The sequence below is a fragment of the Notolabrus celidotus genome, chromosome 16, assembly GCF_009762535.1.
Source record: "Notolabrus celidotus isolate fNotCel1 chromosome 16, fNotCel1.pri, whole genome shotgun sequence".
NCBI classification, from domain to species: Eukaryota; Metazoa; Chordata; class Actinopteri; order Labriformes; family Labridae; genus Notolabrus; species Notolabrus celidotus.
The window spans coordinates 14,705,024-14,725,444 of record NC_048287.1 but is presented as its reverse complement, the minus strand read 5'-3'; the positions used below and the strand labels follow the sequence as shown (position 1 = coordinate 14,725,444).

Sequence of the window (20,421 nt, the reverse complement as noted above, 5' to 3'; positions counted from 1 at the left end):
TAGGTTTAAAGCATGTTTCAGAATCAGCATTTTGACATGGAAAACGTTTAAATTTTTTGAATAATTAAATGATAATTGATCTTTAACATTTCCAAAGATCGACCACGGAAAAGACTTGAAATTTACATCCCGAATTTCAAGATATTTACCTTATTTGTTTTAATATTTAACACTTTCGTTTGGGAATTGTTTACTCTCCATTTCTCTATAATTGTTCTGAAATTTTCCAACAAGATATTTTTGTACGGTGATTTGAGTCTTTGTGCAAGTCGCACAAAAAAAGTGTGCAGTGGTTTTATTTGAGTTACAACACACCTTGAAAATGAAAAATCACTTTGTTTACAGAGAAATATAAGAGAAAAAAATATATATTGCAACTGTCCATATCTGAGAATTGAAATAAAATAATTATTAAAATTTTGAGTTCAATCCAGTTTTCTCGAAAATCATTAGAGAATCGTGAGTGAATTGTACCGTGAACCAAAAATCGGTATTCAAATCGAATCATGGGTTGATTGTATCCTTACATCTCTAGAAATAATATATTGATATATTGAAGTGTTAATGACACATTGACCTTGACTGTATCACACCACTCACGAATCGACTTCACAATAAACCAATACAAAATATCTCCTCCCAATCCAACCCATCTTCTATATGTGGAAAGAATGAAAGCACACAGCACAGCTCTGCGCAGCAAACAGTGGTGATGCTGACAGTTCATCTCCACAATAAGACAAAACAAGAGCAAACTGCAACGAGTTCAAAACCTTCAAGATGTTTTTCATATGTTTGTGCGTGAATATTGTTACAGGAGTTTGCTTTGTAAACTGGATATTGAGACGGACTCTTAGTGAAGAGCAAAAGAGACATTGATTGTAGTGCTCTTTGCAGACCTAACAATGTTTTAGCTTTCATAAATTTTTGTAAACAAAAATCTGCACACAATCTCTTCCGCAACGTTGTCTCTCAACCCCAGACCCATTCTCACTTTTGAATTTGCTAGTAGGACTGTGAACTATGAAATAGTTTTAAAAAGAAGTCTTTGCTGAATGTCCTTTATAGATATGGCTCCAATGAAAGCTCTAAAAATTGGACTTCACCGGAGGCTATATTGTCCTCAGATGATATCTGATGGCTTCTGAGACTGATAACGAACTAATTTTCCTCTGAATGATTAATGAAAACGTCTAATGGGAACACACTATGAAGCATAAAAAATCTTGCCAGCCATTTAAATAGCCATGCTATTTAGTGAACTTTTATACCATGCAGTCAGATTCATGACCTCTAAACCTCCACAGAACATAGAGGATTTGATTGTTGTCTGTGTTGTCTGCTGATCTGGAATTAAAAAGTTTTGTGGGAAACCCTCTTATTTCCCACCACTCTTGAATCAGTGGGGTTTTTGCTGAGTGATGGTGTTTCTTACCATTTGGGTCCATGTCAGGATGATATGGACAGTTCTGTTTTACAGATGTCCCGGCTTGTGTCTTATCCCAGCACAACAAGCCGTCCCACAGACGTCCACAGAATGTACCTTTAGAAATGTAAAAAGGAAAAGTGTAATGGCATTAAAGTGAATCTCCAAAGACACGTTCTCAGTTTGAATGTATTTGAGAGTTACATAACTCTCCATTGTGTCTCCTCAACTTCCACCCCAAAAGCCCTTCTATGTCATTTAAACCTCCAGTGGCGACACTACCATTACCTCCAACAGCAACAACAACAACCGTGATCTGACCTCAATCCCTTGCGTTACAACGTCATTATACCTGTGATGCTTTCCTTGAACTAATCCATTTGGCCTTAAGAAGACCTTAAATGATTCTGGCCTCTCACCGTTTTGGTTTTCTTGGTGGTCTTTGTTGGACACCTCAAGACATTTGTATTGACCCAGGCTCACCGCCTTTCCCTGTCCTTCTGTCATGCTCTGCCTAGTCCTGAGCGATGGCTCTGAGACCGACTCAGCTCCTGCTGCCACCTTATGCTGTGGAGAAATAAGTGATACCAGAGGTGAGAGGACAGGGAAGAAGACAAATACTGATATTATGGAGTGCAGATTGGGATTTGTCAGTGCATGTTTTGAGGCAGCTGCTCTGTTCCTCTTCTGCCAAAAATTACTTTAAGTCAAATCTTACCTTGGATGACTCCTCTAGCTCAATATTTTAATATTTCACACTTTTATCATGAAGTCCAGACATTTACAAAAGATACATTTAAATGGAAAAATAAGTGGATCATTTTGAAGCTGATCAGATGAGGATTTCACTCCGCTTTGAAATTCTACTTCCTTATGATTCATTCAACTCATTAAAGTATGTTTGGGCGCTCAGAAGTTTAAAGCATCTGATGAATATTATCTCTGCTCTATTGTTTGTATTTGGAGGTGGCATTAAAAATGAAGAGGCCTGCCATGTGAAATGCTGATTTTGATAATGCTGCTCGCTGAAGGATAAAGAACCCATTTTGCTTAGACTTATATCACACACTTTTGGGGAGCTAAAAATTAAGCCTCAAGGAGTGCCAGCCAGGCTCATGCACTTGCATTTTCTGAAACATTGAAGGAATTTCAATCTTTTTGTCTGTCTACACTCGCCTCATTACTATTCAGACGCATGCCTCCTACCTCTCTCTTTGTGGAGGGAAAAGAAGATTCTCATTAGACAGAAATATCATTTTTACTTCCCTGATAAAAGCTCGTAAAAGGAAGTTGAAAGAAAGGATGGTGAAGTCCCATGTAGCAGTTTAGCAGCCGTACATATGATGTCACTCCAAACATTGAAGTAAATGACGTCATACATACGACCACCAGGCCACCACCAGTATCGAAAGATGAGCATATGAATGAGAAAAAAAGGAACAATTCTTATGTAAGGCTTTCCTCATCTTGTACAACACTCGAATAGAAGAGTGCAGAAACATAAAGCAGAGCAGCACAGAAACATCAGGCACAAAAAAACATTTGGCACTGATTCTTTCCAGGACCTCGATGTTTGGCTTGATGCTGAAAAGAAAAGGAAATTGAACCAGAAAACTTCCATTTCACAAAGACGCTGCACAGCAGAGTTTTTTTCAACACAATGGACAATGACTCAAAATATGTCTATTATTCTGCTGTAGGAGAACCTCAAGAACATCTCATTGTGAATACATCCACAGTGACCTCTGCAAACATCCTTAAGCCTGTGTAGAAATTCATGGCGTTCCCATTATGATTCATTAAAGAACCCACAATAAGCTAAGTGGAGTTTATGTCAGAGGGCTACAGGGCAATCAGAAAGAGGTTTCAAAGTTTCATTCGTTTAATTACAACACCTACACCAAGGGAATCATAATGCTTCTTATGACAGTGCCAAAATGTGTCACTCGCTTTATTATTTGATTTCTGAAATCTTTGACTGATGATGATTACAGCACCTCCATTAAACTAATGGCGAACACTGTATAATGTTTAATACACTGTATAGTATGACCTCATCCTCCAAGAATAATTGCAATTGGCTGATAGATGTCTCAGACTAGGGTGGGCTGAAGGACAGAAACCATCATTGCCAACCCCCGAGTGTGTAAGTCAGGGATAATGTATAGTGAGCTGGTGGCTATGCGAGTTAGAAGTTAGAGATGCACTCACCAGCTCTGCGTCCATCAACTGGATGCAGGACAGGATCAAATATTAAAATATTATCCATGTTGTTTAGTTTACCGGTTTAGAATGCTAACAGAAGGTAACGTTTTTGCCATAATGTTTACCAATTTGATGCTCATGTTTTTGTCAAAGTGTCAACAGGCAGAGGTGAAATGTGCCGGACTCTTGCATGTGGATTGATTTGATACTGATGTAAGAACTGTTGGCAAGATGTTTTGACCAAACAGAATCAAGTACTTGATAGAAAACCTGGTAATAATTGTATAATGTCATGGCAGGAATATGTAGAAGTCTACATATAAGTGTCATGATAATTGATTTAAAATTCAACATGTATAATGGGCAGACTTATTTTGAAGGGAACAGGTGAACACTTTCATATATAACTTTTCAACTTCAGCATTTTGATGATCTATTTGTAAGGGACAAAATATGTATAATAAAGAATTTTGACTTTTTTTTTTTTTTACACAAATCAGAGTAAAAGGAAGATTATTAAATGTTCAATTTCACAAATGTATGTGTTACTTATCAAGCTTATCATTTTTTCACACAGATTTTTTTCATGGGAAGATTTAATTTTATGGTTTTACAATGTTAACTTTTGTTGTTCTTTTTTTGGTATACTTTAGTGTTGACACTATTGGCTACTTTAAACTACAGTGTTTAGATTGTTTGTTTTTATTACACATTGTACAGCATTTTGAAACCTATATGTAATTATTTCCTGTATAAATCTATTGATGATAATTGAGTGGTGGCAGGGCTTCTTTGTTGCCAGCATTGCTTGTTTTTGGTTCAAACCATGTAACCATGTAGCGGCTGAGTTTATGTTACTACACAGCTGCAGACTTTTGTAATGCTTTTAAATGTTTACTGCAACAGGGAAAAGTTGTTTGGGTTTACCGTCAAAGGCTTCCAATTCTTCATTCCTCAGTTTCATTTAACATGCAAAAATTGGAAACCCTAGCTGGAGCCTGCAGGTGTATGCTGAGGAGGCGGTGGGGCTGAAAGTATGAGTGCAGCACAGGTGCAGGGCAACGTGGGCAACAACAGAGCAGGGGGGCAGTCTAGAAGCTTAAATAGACCATTAAACTGGGAGGATATGTTTGTAAGGTGGTGCATTTCAAGTTTGGAATCAGTGCGGCTCCAGTTCTCAAAGGTTACTCACAGGTGTCAATCCTTTTAAGTAAATACAATCACAAAACACAAGGATTCATGCATGACTCTTTGCTGAAGTATAAATGTGCATAGAGAATGTATTCAGTTTTTTCCCTCTTAATGATGTTTTTGGATTCATTGTGTTGTGATTTTGGTCATATTTTCTCTTCGGCAGTACAGTGAGTATTTATGAAAGAAACACTGTAAGAGAAACAAAGTGTTCATTAATGTCCTTGTTCTGGGAGGTTATGTTGTTGATATGTCTGGTGCTTTGCAATAATGGGGAGGAAGAAATTCCCAGAATGTGTGGCCCATGTGTGCTTAGACAACAGAATGCATAGTTAGACACACCACTAATATACAAAGACATATCACATCCATCCTTTTGTTTAGCGTGGACTTGTAAAAGGTTTAAAGATATTATTAAGTGCAAGACATCCGAATAATGCATCATCTGCATAGAGAGTAAGGATCAACTTAAATTAATCACACTTCTTCCTTTCTTTATCTTTCTCGGATTCATTATTTTGCACACACACACACACACACACACACACACACACACACACACACACACACACACACACACACACACACACACAGTCATGGGTCACATATCTTGTCTTTCAGGTCATCCAACTTTGTAATGAACACGCTGAGCTAATTATAAACTAAAACTATTAATTATAAAGGCTGAAAATTAATAATGAGACTTTTTGCTGAGAAAAGAAAACCACTGGACCACAGCATATTATGTGCCAATTTAATGAAAATTAAAGCCTGTATCCTGTTAGAACACACACATGCACTGCATACATAATGGGCAGAGAGAGAACCAAGGTGTGCATACCTGACTGCATTCACTTGAATTAGGAAAGTGAGAGCTTACCACCAGGAGAAACCAGTTGATCCAAAGCGAGTCCAGTACCTTCATATCTTCCTCTCACAGGCTGATCCCTAGAGGAAGAAAAGAGGAGTTATGACTATCAGAAAACGAGCTGTAGCATGAAAGTGACTGACTGAGCAAACATATGGCTCTTTAAAATCAGGATTACAGCATCTCAGGAGAAAACATCATTCATCAGAAATGCAAAACACTGCAGCAGAGGCAGAGGCTTGTGAAATTTCACACTTTTTCTCAGTGAGTGTGTGGCTGGCAGATAAGGAGCAATAGAAGCAATCCATACTCAAAACAATAATAGAGGAACAAAGATAAAAAAAAAAATAAAAAAAAAAACACAAGACAGGACCAGACAGACACATGGTAGGACAAATATAGTTGCTGGTCATTAATCATCTGCAGCTGCAGCTGCAGATCTGACAGTGTAGTAAATGAGTGCATGTGAGATTAGAATTCACTTCAGCTCTCTTTGCTTTGGCTGGCTGAGCCCCTGCTGGAAGCCCATCACTCCACAGTTTGAACAGTTCAGAACACCTACTGCTTGTTCCACACTGTCAGCGACCCAGGGGGCAGGCTTTCCAGCAGATACACACGCATGAGGTCACAAAGTCACTGTGAAAGGTTAGCGGGATTGATGGTATTTGTGTTGGCTCTCAGAAGCATGCTGATGGTAGTCTACTTAGTATGAAAAATTAACCTAAGACTCCATCTGCAAAGAATTAATGGCTGAGAGTGATGCGCTTTGACCAGGGATGACTCCACATTCCCTTAAATGTCTCCCATACCATCGCTGTGTTTATTATTACTTATGAGGAGATTAATGTTGTCTGTAAAAAACAAGTCCATTGATGTGAAACACAATTGACAAAAACTTAAAAAGCAACTTCTCTTTAAATCACATTTCAAGATATGAATCCAAAAATAGACATGGGCTCAACACATTTCATTTTACTTGTGACTCAGGACCATGATCATATGGTTTTAAGCATCAAAAAAGATACAATATAAAAAAGCACATGGCATGGCAAGATCACAACAAATATCTATGTGAGAAAAGAAGATGAACATCAGAATGGCAACTAAATTCAAATAACCGTTGGCCTCTGGTTGATGTCAGCAGGCAATCGCGGCAGTGTGTGAATCGACATAGTCCTGTGGCTGAAACACTTTCAAGCTGTCTCTTAGCTTTAAGTCATAATATGATACTACATTGGTGTAATAGCTCAGAATTAGTTGAATAATAAATAAAAATAAAGTACATTTTATTGCATTCATTTGATTCCCAAATCAAGACACTGGTGAGAATTGCTCTAGTTTATCAATATGGAGTTAAAAATGTTTTTTAAATGAAAAATTATGGAATTTTACATTTCTTTGAAAATTTGATCAATCAAGATTAACTATTGAAATTCAGAAATTAATTTGGGTTAAAACAAAATGTCATCCTTTGACAGCCCTGGTATATAAAGAGAGAGATATTTAATAGCCTGAAAGTCTGTATAAATGGAATGAAAGTCTGTATATATGGAATGAAAGTCGGAATATATAGATTGAAAGATATACACTGTATATATATGTATATATTATGGCACTTGTTCACGAATAAACAGATGATGAAAGTGTAAAAAAAAGAAATTTAAAATATATTTATTTAGTCCTTCATACTTTAAAGTCAGCAGTTTAGTCACTTTTTTCCATTACAGAAACAACTATTAGCTTAATGTTAGTAAAAATAGATATGAAAATATGAAAACAAGAAACAGAAAAATAAGCTCAAGCACTTGTTAAGTATACACTTAAAATAAAATACTATATCATATGTCCTGAAAAACACAACATGTGTTTTGTGTAATGAAGAGACCATATACCAGTGAAGTGGTAAAATGACTGTGTAATTGCCTACAAAGCCAAACGTTGCCTCTTTTCAGCCATTTTCGTTAGACCTCTACGCTCTGATCGATACTTCCTGAAAACCAAATGATTACACATTATTCAGCATGCTACAAAACTCAGTCACTTCACAGACACTTCAACAGGCAAAGCACAAAAAACTAAAACATCCAAGGCAAAGAGACATCAGAAGACAGAGGAAGTCAAGTATGGATCCAGAAATGGCCCCAGGACGAGGAGATCTATAAAAACATCATCAGCATCAGCAGAGCTCCGACCAGTTGATTATGAACTAATCACCTCTGGCTGTGCGTGAGCACTTGTATTTTCTGAAAAATGGGGCTTTCTCAGAGAGAGACAAGTTTCTACAAGTCAAATAACTACAGAGAAAATTGAAATGACTGATTTCATATGAAGCTAAGTTAATAAAAAATCACCAACTTTGTTCCATGGACACGGGGGACAAAGACACAATCTGATATGTAAGAATTCAGTTCAATCTCAGTGTAAGCCAAAAAGTTGTGGTTTCAAGGAAGCAGATTTGGTGGGAAAAGAATCCTTGAGCTCTATGCTATTATGCTTATTGACGGTTGCTAGTGGCTCCATTTAGGGTGCAGATAAAGTATAAAGTAGAAGATAAAGTATGCCCTCTGGTGTATGTATATTCAAGATAAAGTTTGTTAGCTTTACTTAGCATCAAGACTAGTCTGAAAGGGAAAATAGCTATCCAGGCTCAAACCTTAGCATCTATGATAAGAACTAAGAAAAAGGCAGGTCGATTAGAGAACAAGAACATTTCTAATGCAAAAACTTAAACTGCTATAAATAGTTTTGCGAGGCTGTCATTTGAAATTCACCAAATTGTGTTCTACATAAAATTTAGTGCTGAAGGTGGGCAGAGGCTGGGTTTCTTTGACACACAAATAATGCCTTGAATATTTAAACACTATTACACACACTATCAATAATGAATTTCCCAGTGGCACATTCCATATTTTAGTATCTCCGCTGCACATGTTTTACTTTTCTCATATTCAAACCTCCACGGTTTGTCTTACAGCAAGGGGAGGTGTGGGTCTTTTCAATAACTGTCTTTGTGCCTTACACATTAGCTCATACACGTCTCTAAACATAGATCCCCTGAGCATTTTTCACGGGCCATTAGATCTTATGTGACATGAACAGTAAAGCCTGCAGCAGGCGTAGCTCATTAGAGAAAGCAGACCCGTTATAGAGAAGACAAAGGAAAGCACTCAGACAGGACAAGTGAGTACGTGGCACAGCATACATATACAGCACTCAGTCCGCTGTAGGAATACTATGTAGTGCTGAATGATCTGTGCATTAAGTTAAAGGTCAGGCTCTTAAAATGGAAGTTTTGAAGAATCACTTTTGCAAACTTAGTACATATTCAAAACCACGAGATAAAGAAAAGTATTGAAGTTAGAGAACTTTTAAGGTGAGGATTGACTTTGAAATTGTGCCCTTCAACAGAAAAAGGTTCAGTTTGAAAAGGGTCAGCTTTTCTTTGAGTTTGGTGCTTTATACAAAGGTGCATAATAAATGAGTGCCTGACATTCAGACTTTTCATTTAAAGTCTTTATACTTCACCCATCATAGATATGTCCGTATCTCAATTCAAACCGAATAATACTTCCAGTTTAGAATCAAGCTTGACATATATATCTTTTACTTTCTACTTTTAATGGTTGCTGAAAAAGTTATATTTCTTTATTAACTGGGATTAAACTGCCCAAGGGTTTCTTTTGTTGGTCCCAAAGTTTCAATTTTAAGTGGATTAAAGTGTCCAGATTTGTAGTAGTATCATCATTCATGTGTTTTGTGTTCCTTCTTTGTCCTTTCTCTCTTTTCTCCAACTTGCCCTCTGCCCTTCCTCTGTGCCTCATTTTCCCCTTCATCTTGCCTCTCCTCTTTTTTTGTGCTCCGTACATCACACTGACAGCGGCAGACGGAGCCACACATCTCTCCTCTTTCCTCTTGCAGCGAGCGGACATGGGCGCGGTGACAACACAGATTTGTGCTGACATCACATCAGTGATGGAGGATGTAGCGGCTCAATCTGCCTCCCTCTGACTTTTCACCACTTCAGAGCCCATCAGTCAGTCTGAAGGCTGCAGCCACACGGACGTGATTTGGCATCCAATATTCAGGCCACGACAAATGAGCTGGATTACAATGCAGGCTCAGGTGGATTAGTTTGACGAATGGACACATTGTGGACATAACCCACAGGGCTTTCATATTTGTCCCGTCCAAAGAATGAAATATTGCAGTCATGCGCAAGCTACGGTACATGATCTATAAGTCGTATTAAAGCACTCTCTTTATATAGCTACTTAGGTTAACTACTCTACAGCAAGCAAACCATGGACACCACTCCCATTCACTGTCATCTGACACATAACTTGTCATGGCCTCCAAAAGAGTTATAGACAGCACTGAAGGCTTTTGATTCTCCGTGTGTGACCCCCTATGATCACAATGAAAGACTTATACTAATACTAAGGCATGGTAGCTTATGTTGTACGCATAATAAATTCAACATAAACACCAAAAAATTGTTTGTGAAATTGAGGTAAAAATGTTACAGTTTATAGTTTACAGTTTGTAAGTGTATCATTTTGCACCTCTTTTTGGTAAAATACAGTAAAATACAATTTATTTTGTATGTCATTTTATATCACCAACAATAATTACAGCTAAATTACTTGACAGAACTGACCCTGTCTGCAGAAAAGTAGCTTGTGTGCTGTTTCTACTCGCAGTTTCTCATGACTGGGCCGTGCTGGGCAGCATCCATTGTGGCAAGTACAATTACTAGTGACATAAAACTCATACAACCCCACTTCAAAAAAACTGAAATATCCCTTTAAGAGAGACACATTTTGTCAACTGCCTTCAATTAATTCCATATAATACTTCAGGCTTTTTTTTTACACATCGTTGCAAGCAAGGACTGCTTAAAAACGTACCCTTGATGAAGCAATGTAAAGCCTCTTACACATATTTGATGGCATCCATCTTTGTTTTCTTAAATTAGTTTTCAATGTAGAATTTTAAACAGAAAAAAAACATGTGAATATAAAATAATTCAAGGCCCTGATTTCAATTTAAAGCTCATTGCTGGTAGGTTTATAAATCTTTGATGTCAGAGAACCATAAGGTGCTAAGAAGCATCTTCTACAAGAAACTTCTGATTTGACCAAAACATGATTAAAATAAGGGTCACCGCTGCACCCTAAAGAGATGCTTTTTTGCATAATGACCCCTCACTAGATTATTGTTTACCACTTTAAAATTCTAATGGGAACTAACTTTGCCTCTGCCAACTGACAGGGGTAAAATGTGCCGGAACTCCTTTCTGCAGATTAATTTGATATGACATATGTGATCTGGTTGTCCCTGGTGTCACTCCTGCTATTCAGAATAACTACATATGTTGTGGAGTTTGACCAATCAAACTCAAGACTATAACACAACTTGGGTAATAAGTAAGAGTGTCGGTGGGTAACACATTTTAATCTCTGGTTTGACTTCAAAACAATACTGACAATAAAAGGAAATGTGTAGGTTATTCATTGCAACACATGTGCATTTTAATCTGATGTTTGGAGGCTGTCTAATAATACATAACATGCCAATTAAAAGATTCATTGTAATGAACTTCCATTCAAAGAAATGAGACCCTGTAGAACCATTCATTTGCAGACTCATTGACTGATTTGTCAATGCTAACACTGTGTTCTGAGCCTCCTCTCAGCACATCTTGAGTGAATATATTCCTGTTTCTGACTCACACTCATGTCGAGGTGCAGCAGGTAAGTGGTGAAAGCGCTGAAAGCTCTGCAGCCTGACTTCTTTCATGTCTTTGGCTTTAGCATCTAAAAATACACCAATACCAGTCTCTCCAATTAAGGTAAAAAGAACAAGGTTACATTGTTCTTGCATGCATTTACCTCCCCTAAATCCCCCTATTTCCTGCGTTCTTGTTTCCTCTCTGGCCTCCTTTCACTTCCATATATCTTCTGTTCCTTTCATCTACTTCACTTCTCTTCTCGTTTCTCCATCTCTCTCTCATTCAACCCCCCTACCACCACCTTCTCCCCTCTCGCTCTCCATTTTTCCTTTTTCAATCTCCCCCTTTACAAAGCGCAGCCCTCCTTCCTATTCCATTCTCCTGGTTCTCTCCCTTTCCTTCTACATTTCAGAGCTTTTCTCTGTAACTCTGTGGGAAGATCACACAGATTCATCAAGTAGCTTTTAAACATTAAACAGGTTCCTGTTATGGTGACACATCATATTTTCAACTAATCCATCTGTTCAACAGAGTACACCCACACAGAATAGCCCCAGACCTATTTCCTGCTCTACTGTATATGTGACCAAGCACTCAGACCATACATAGAGCTAGTAACATACTGTACAGATTTAAAGTTTCATAGTTGTAATGGATTAAATTAATACAGATGGTCTTCCAGTGGATGAATATAGAGTAACAATACATATTTGAGCTTGTTAAACCTTCACTGGGGCATGTAAACACACTACCATTTCATTATTTGATTTAAAAGTGAGCCAGCAGTGAACCTGATGTCTTTGTGGCCATTTCAATCCATCCTATTTCTAAGGGATAAATGTAAGAAGCTTTCCAAGTTTGGGGCTACATCTTCTCATTCCCCAGCAGACAAGGAGTTTAATGAAAGATTGTTAAGTATCAGATAATTCTGTTACAATTGAAAGTATTATTTGATACAAGAAAAACATACACACACCATTGTGTTTATGAAGACATACAAACACAAAACAGGAAATAAATCGGTATAGGGACAGAGTTCAAATCTTGAGTTTCAGTATTTTAAAGCAGGACATCCATAGTGCTGTGATGTTAGTTTTAATACTCCCTTCTGCTTAAAGAACTGCACTGCCCCTTTCCCCCAATACCTCCATGTTCTCAAAGTTTTTTTGTTTCTATTTCACATCAGTTAACAAAAGAAAAATCAAGATAAAATCAGACTTCTCACATAAAATTCCCCCTTTTCTATCTGTTAGTAGTTCTTGTACTGTTCCTTACCAGGAAACTAGCTGTTATAATACCACACGTTACACCTTAATACAACATGAACAGTGAATAAGAAGATGTGAACAATTTGCCGTTAAGTCCCCCGAAGGAACATAAAGGGAAAAAAAATCTAGATCTCAATAGATTGTTGCAGATCTTTTAAAGTCAGGTGAATTACTGCTTTAGTTCTTAGCTCAGACTTGAAGTTTGGTAGCTGGACTACTATACTGCTCTGAACCTTAGGGGGTCAAGGTCAGTCTGTCTCTCAGTTTTTTCCTCAAGCAAAAGAATGCTTATATTGTGTGTTTCTTATGATTTAGTTTTTATGACATACCAGAGGATCGAACTCTTGATATAGCTCACTTTAAGGTGATTTTTTTGGGGGGGATGCTGTTAATGGAGGTTCACAAGGTAATCACTTTGAATTGCTCTGCAAAGTTTTTCAAATCTAAAGCCATTTTCTATTTTGATTTAAATGTAGTTTATTTAATTTGTGATTTATGCATTTTCATAAATTAATTAATTGGATGATGAACTGCTGCTGTAATTTCAGTTAATATTCATCAAAGTCCATCGCTTAGTGTTGCTTTCAGCTAAAACCTTTGAAATATCAGAATTAATTGAGTATTCATACAACCTTTGATGTAACTCCAGCACAAAGAACGTAAACTGATCACTTCTTAATGCAGACTGAGTGGCTTAAAAACCACCCAGCTCATTGTTTTCTGTGAGAATCAGTCTTAAGCAGACATTATGTTGAAGACCCCTGATGTATTGTGTGGCATCCTAAACAGCCTAAGACGGTCTAAATGTTTGACCAATGGAGGACCAGACTCGTTATGACAGGAAAATTCATCTCCATGATGAGTAAACAAATTAAGACCAATCTGAATACACAAAGCTGTTAAATTCTGGATTGATTGGACATCTCCTCCAGCATAATGTGATTCATCTTCAGGAGGTCATTTGATTTAATTGGATGCACAGTCTTCCTTATTACATGTTGCGCATCCTTAAGCCGTTTCATTTTCAAAAATTGAAGTAATGATTACCCTCCAGTGAGGGCACAAAATTGATTTTTATTTGAGGTTGCACTGGAGGGTCACCAGCTCTTGCACCCTTTATTAAAAGCTCTGTTGTTGAGACATTTGGTGCCTTCCAGCCTTTGATCTGGAGCACCTCTCTCAAATATTATTCACCAGTGAAGTAGCAGGAATATGTTTGGAAGCGATGAGGCAAGAGAGCATTGTGTTCTCCAGCTGCTCGGAGCAAGCCTCTTTCAATAAGAGGACTCTCTGTGACTCTGTTGATTTATACCCAATCTCTACCGCCATGACATCCCACACATTTCCTCTCCTCTTACAGGGAGAAATGGAAGGGCAGGCAGGGTGGGGAGGGGGGATTATAAGGAAGGATGATATGAGAGACATGGGTAGCAATGCAACATGCCTCTGGTGGATATGATTTAGTCATAGTCTAGACTCTGTCCAGATACATTAAGTTAATTCAGTGCCCAGAGCATGCCACTTCCCTGCCATTTTTCTTCTTCCTGGCATTACAAGCACTTTCAAGCACTACAGACATACATTCCATGTAAACTGGTGTTATTTAGTGTTAGCCAGGCAGACTGATGGGAGCCATCTTCGTGTTTCCTTTTCTCTACTTGTGACTACATGGAACACGTTGGAGCCACTTTTCAACTCCAACAGCTAATAACTCAAATGTGGTAAACAGCCTGATGTGTGCTCCTGCATCAAAGCATAACTGCTTTCTTTTAGAGTAAGGTAACATTACTAAGTGAGCAGTTTTTCCATCTCTTTGAGAAATACAAAGGAGCCTTTAATTGGGGTATTAGAGCAGTGTTGGCAATCTGTCTGGGAAAGTGAAGTTGTCTACTGTATTTGGCCTGCAGCTAATTAGGTATGATGTGCATCTTTTTAAAAATAAGCACATTATTTGCGCCACAGACCTGTACAAGTCTCAGATTTAAGAGAGTGTAGGGCAGAAAGCAATGGTGCAGAAGCAAAATCCACAATGTAGTCATTAGATCATAGCAGAAAGATAAATTGCAGCAGAAATCTTCAATGAGTCAAAAACTGACACAACTTTTAAAGTTGTCTTGAGTTACTTTCAAACTAACGGATCTAAAGATGACCAGGCTGATTATGAGCCTGATCTCCCTCATCCAACAAAACTAAGCAAAGGCCTGATTTTTCTAACTATTCCAAAGATTCACAATTCCACATTTTCCTGTGGTGTGAAAACATTGAGAGTGATTCTGCTTCTCTTGATCTGCTCAGAAGACGATCACGGCCCCAATGATTTAAAATCATAAATATTAAACAAATTCAATATTTACGATCAAACATCCTGTTGTGTGGGGTAACCTCAAGGACAACCAAGCATGCACTCTGTTGATTTGTCACATGGAACTGAACGCTAGTCAATCGGGAAGCAAGCTGACTCGCAACATCGCTTGGCTCAGATCCTCTCTCTCCTCCTCTGCTGCAGAAACCCTCATCCACGCCTTCATAACCTCCCAACTGGACTATTGCAACAGCATTCTCTACGGCCTCCCCTCCACCAACCTCAAAAAACTTCAATATGTCCAAAATTCAGCTGCCCGATTACTCACCCACTCCCGCTCCAGAGCCCACATCACACCCATCCTTCAGCACCTCCACTGGCTCCCCATTCAGCACCGAATCCACTTCAAGATCCTGCTCATCACCTACAAAGCCCTCAATAACCTCGCCCCCTCTTACCTGACCGACCTCCTCAAACGCCACCCCCCATCTCGCCGCCTCAGATCGTCAGATGCCAACCTCCTGCCCCCTATCACCAAGTCCAAGCACCGCACCTTGGGGGACAGAGCCTTTGCCATCGCTGCCCCCACTCTCTGGAACTCTCTCCCTCCACACATCCGCAACTCTGACTCTCTCCTCTCATTTAAGAACCAACTCAAGACCTACCTGTTCCAAAAAGCATACCACACATGACCTCTCCCCCCACCCCACCTGTGTCCCTGTTTTGTTTTATTTATGTGTTTTAATTTTTTTAGTTTTTCTTTAGTTTTTTTTTTTAGTTTTCATCTTATGTAAAGCGTCTTTGAGTACTAAGAAAAGCGCTATATAAATTCTATGAATTATTATTATTATTAAGAAGCAAGCCCAACAAACACATACATACATGGAGACAATAGCAAATGTGAAGCATAAACTTAAGTGGAAGTCTAAAATCGAGGACCAACTTGTTGATTGTGGCAAAAACATGAGTGTTCATACAATGTATCCTGCAAAATATACCTACAATGAAATTGCTGCAGAGAGGAGTTGTACAGAAATTGCCACCACAATGTATGTACCTGGTAAACAAGCAGCATTGTTTAGCTTGACAACCATCCCATTATCTGCCATGTTTGTTTACGCTGAAGTCACATTTGACTGCGAGAGATTAGGTTAGATATTCAGCTTTGAGTGTTGTTAGTAAATTGAATCTTTTATTATGTGTTAAAGCTGTGTTGGCCATCTTGTTACACTCCACACCCCGTAAGAACGAAACTGTTGAATCTGTCACTATCACCCTCCCATTTGCTCCATTTTGGTCTCCCCCTACTCCTATTAAATTGGTCACTGTTTCAGGTTCCCCCCTGTTCAACACATGTCAGGTTCTCTTTATTCGTAAATATTTGCAATGGCATGTTAGAGCTCATGTTGTGACCAATAACAAGGCTGTGATCGAAAAAAAAAGAAAAAGAAAACAATGGAAAAAAGATGAAGTAATTGACCAGAGAACCAAAACAGAGAGCTGAAAGACACTAAAAGAAACAGAGTTTGATGGTGGTTTCTTAGTTAGCTCCATTGTTTATATAAAGACATTATTGATTATAGCTGCTTTGAAGTGAATTATGGGTGTTGGGTAATGTCTAATGCTGGCAGGATGAACCATGCCTCATTGCCAGAAGTCACCCCTCCCTGTATTCAATTACATGCTCCATATGCATTTTGGCAGAATCTGCAGTCATTATGCTCATCCTTGTGCAAACGTTTTCCACCACTATTTCCCTCTGTGCTTCTTTCGCTCATAGTTCTCAAGGTTGCAGCCATGGTGGTCTTTACATACATGGACCACCAGGACTCTGCGGCAAGAAGATCCAGAGTATTCCCCCTCTCCGACCTCTCTCAGACCAGATTACAAATTAATTACCAACTCCCGAGTTCACCTTTCCGTCTGACCAGCTTTAGATCATTTAGACAGTTTTTCTGTTCTTTGTAACCTCATTTTAACAAACTCACTAGTAGTTCACCTTCTGAAAAAAACACTGTACCCTTTGTAATATAATTTACTGAGACCCAACATTGATCCACCATGAGCAAGAACGTGTGACAAAGGGTACCCTTTAATAATAATAATAATAATAATTGATAAGATTTATATAGTGCTTTTCTAGATACTCAAAGACGCTTTAGAAAAAACAGATAGAGGTATAAGATACAGAAGGACAGATCAGAGACAGGGAAGGAGAAGAGCTCACTTGTTGTAGGCTTTTTTGAAGAGGTAGGTCTTGAGTTGATTCTTAAATGAGAGAAGTGAGTCCAAGTTGCTGATGTTTGGGGGCAGATAATTCCAGAGAGTTGGGGTAGCGATGGCAAAGGCTCTGTACCCCAAGGTGTGGTTCTTGGTTTTGGTGATAGGGAACAGAAGATTGGCATCTGATGTTCAGGATCTTGAAGTGGATTCGGGGCTGTATGGGGAGCCAGTAAAGGTGCCGAAGGATGGGTGTGATGGGTTTAATGTGAGCTCTGGAGCGGGAGTGGGTGAGTAGAGGGAACACTGTAAAGGATGCTGTTGCTGTAGTCCAGTCTGGAGGTTATGAGGGCTTAGATGAGTGATTCTTCAGTAGAGAAGGAGAGTGGATCCGAGTCGTGCAATGTTATAGAGGTGGAAGAAGGATGTTTTGGTTATGATTTTGATATGTGGTTTGAAGGAGAGAGTGGGACCAAGGATGATGCCAAGGTTACAGACTAGTGGGGAGGGTGACTGTTTGGTCATTAATGCTCAGTTCTGAGAGGAGGGAGGAAGGATTTGAGACCAATACAAATGTGAGGGTGGAAAGAATGGCAGGAGGGATGGTTTAATAAGCTGAAACCTTGAGCAGAAACAGACTCATTCAACTTTTATCTGATTACACCTCAGTTATGAAATGGCCCTCTCACCTGCTTAAACCAAAACTGTGAGATTTGACTCAAACTGTACAGCTGCCAGGCTTTTAACTAAGACCATAAAGCTTGATCACATCACACCGGTTTTAGCGTCTTTACTCTGGCCCCCTGTACACTTCAGAATTGGTGTTGAAATTTTACTGATTACTTCTAAGCTCTAAATGGCCCATCTCCCCTGGCTACATATTAGCCCTTTTGGTACTGAGAAAACAGACACACACTTTGAGATCCTTGGGTACAGATCTTCTGTGTGTTCCCAACACCAGGCTGAAAATGAAAGGAAACAGTGGGTTTGTAGTGAGGGTTCAAAACTTTGTTTGGGTTTTGAGTACAGGTTCCAGAGTTCTGAGCTTTGTGAATTTGATATAGCATGTGAGTTTCAGGTCCACTTTTCAGTTCCTAACAGCAACATAAAACTCATTGGGAAATTTGGAGTCCACAGAAGTTGTACTTATCTGCCAGCACCTGCTGTGCAGAAGTAACCTTACATCATTTGTGACGCAAAACTCCAACAAGATTGTGAGACGAGGATTGTGGTGGGCCACAGCAAGCTGTTGATAGTTTAGCTAAGCTTTACTAAAACAGTTGGCCCAGCGAAGTGCAGCACATGTAGCGAAGATATTTCACGCAAGGGAGGAACCACGTCCAATATGATGAGGCATTTACTCCAACATAGCCTGAATTTGAGGGAATCAACTGTATTTGATGTGCTGTGGTTCACAAAAATGTCCCAGTCACAGTCGGCGGTAGCAGCTGTAATGTCTGGACACACTCAGGTATGAAACACAGTTGAGCTCATGTTCACATTTATATTGAGGCAAACAAATCATGTCTACAAATATTTCAAATATATTCTTGTCAGATACAAGGTCAGATAGCACTCCTCCGCCCATAGTTCTTATGAAGAGACCCTGTGTTGCAGAAACTCTGTTCAGAATCAATAAATTGAACCAGAACCGGAAACTGAATCAGACCCGACCCTACTCCAAGACTCTGGAATAATTTGAGGAGATCAAGTCAGCTAAGTTATTGTGTGCATGCATATGGACTTTTTACCTGGCTCTCGTACTTATCTTCCTGCTGTGTAAGATACTTGATTCTGACTGGTCAAAACCCCTTGACAATCCCTTGACAATGGTTATTTACTTTCACCAACATGAGCAACGCTAGAGGCAAACTGATCACACGTCATGTCAAATAAATCTGCGGAAAAAAGTTCCAGCACATTTTGCTTCTGCTTGTTGACACCATAGATATAACTGTTTTGAGCCTCACCCCAGTTTTGATCACATTCGGGATGAGGCGTTTACATGCACACAGATAAGATACACGATAAACACTTGTATCCTGAGCTCTGATTGCATTTACACAGGTGCCTGGGATGTTTATTTTTTAACTACACAAACTACGCTATTAGTCTGAGAGGCCCATGTGGCTTATTGCGGACTTGCCACCATTAAATGCCAACCTCACGTTGTAGATATGGTGAATCCACATCATTTCCAGCAACGGGAGAAGAGAGTGACAGCAAATATGAAACGTGTCCTCAAGTCTGACAGGTGTCAGCCTGTCACTGCCGCCACATCGGAGGACCGAGTAATGGATGAGATACGTAGTGGCTCAACTTCTACTTCACCCTTGAAGTAGGATGCTCCAATTTCCACCATCATGTTTGTTTGGCTGGAACATCACTTGGCTGAGGCCGAGCCAGCGCAGATAGTCACCAGCTGTCAGAAACTGGGGTACGGTGTATGCATGTCACAGTATCCTGTTTTTGTTTTGTAGTTTCCTAAAACTCCGAAACAGGATACTTAAAATCTATTAAAACCTGGTTACTCAAGCCAGTGCAGACACAGTCAGGGATCTCTTTAAAATCCTGTCTTAAGACATACTTACATTAGCGAGTCTTTCCTTATTTTACTTGAATTTAAATTTTTGTTTGAAATTATTTTTTCTTCCTAATTCCTTTAAAATAGTTGTATTTCCTTCAGAGTTCTTTAAATGGATGTATGCCTTTTAAAATGTGCTATTTCTTAATCCTTGCCTTTGCTATGAGTTTAAGACATCTGCCAGGATTGTCTGGGCTGAGAAAGTGAAACATTTTTACTTTGCATGGAGGTGGCAGAAGAATCTGATAAATGTCAGCATCATGTTTTGTTATTGGAGTAATAGGATAAGGTGTTTAATACAAATAAAAAAGTTCAAACTGCCTTACTACAGGTACATTGTATTGACTTGTGTTTTTCCTGTAACCTTATGATATTAATGAAGTTTAGATGTCACGATGCAGTGACACACAAAGAACGTAATAAAAATAAACTATAAAAGAACGTAGAACAGAATCAGCATGTTACAGGGACATCATTTCACATGTTAATGTAATGTTCCAGGTTTTGAAAAGTTAAAGGTAAAGTTAGTCAGATACAATGAGAGGCTTTTTATATTCCACACTAACTGGGGCTTGTTATTTCCACGGCTAGTCAGGGAGTTCTAATTATTTCAGAGTTAAAAACAC

The 20,421-nt window shown here is 38.9% G+C and overlaps 1 protein-coding gene across 1 annotated transcript in view; it reads right to left on the bottom strand.

The window, feature by feature from the left end:
* calcr (calcitonin receptor) overlaps positions 1–5,770 on the bottom strand; it is a 33,858-nt gene extending 28,088 nt beyond the window's left edge. Inside the window, exons 1-3 of the mRNA XM_034705341.1 lie at positions 5,703–5,770; positions 1,846–1,993; positions 1,436–1,543 (exon numbers count right to left, since the gene is read on the bottom strand). Of these exons, the coding sequence (XP_034561232.1) occupies positions 1,436–1,543; positions 1,846–1,993; positions 5,703–5,747 (301 nt within the window). The 5' untranslated portion in view covers positions 5,748–5,770. The remainder of the gene's footprint in view (positions 1–1,435; positions 1,544–1,845; positions 1,994–5,702) is intronic.
* Between the last annotated feature and the right edge of the window lie 14,651 nt (positions 5,771–20,421).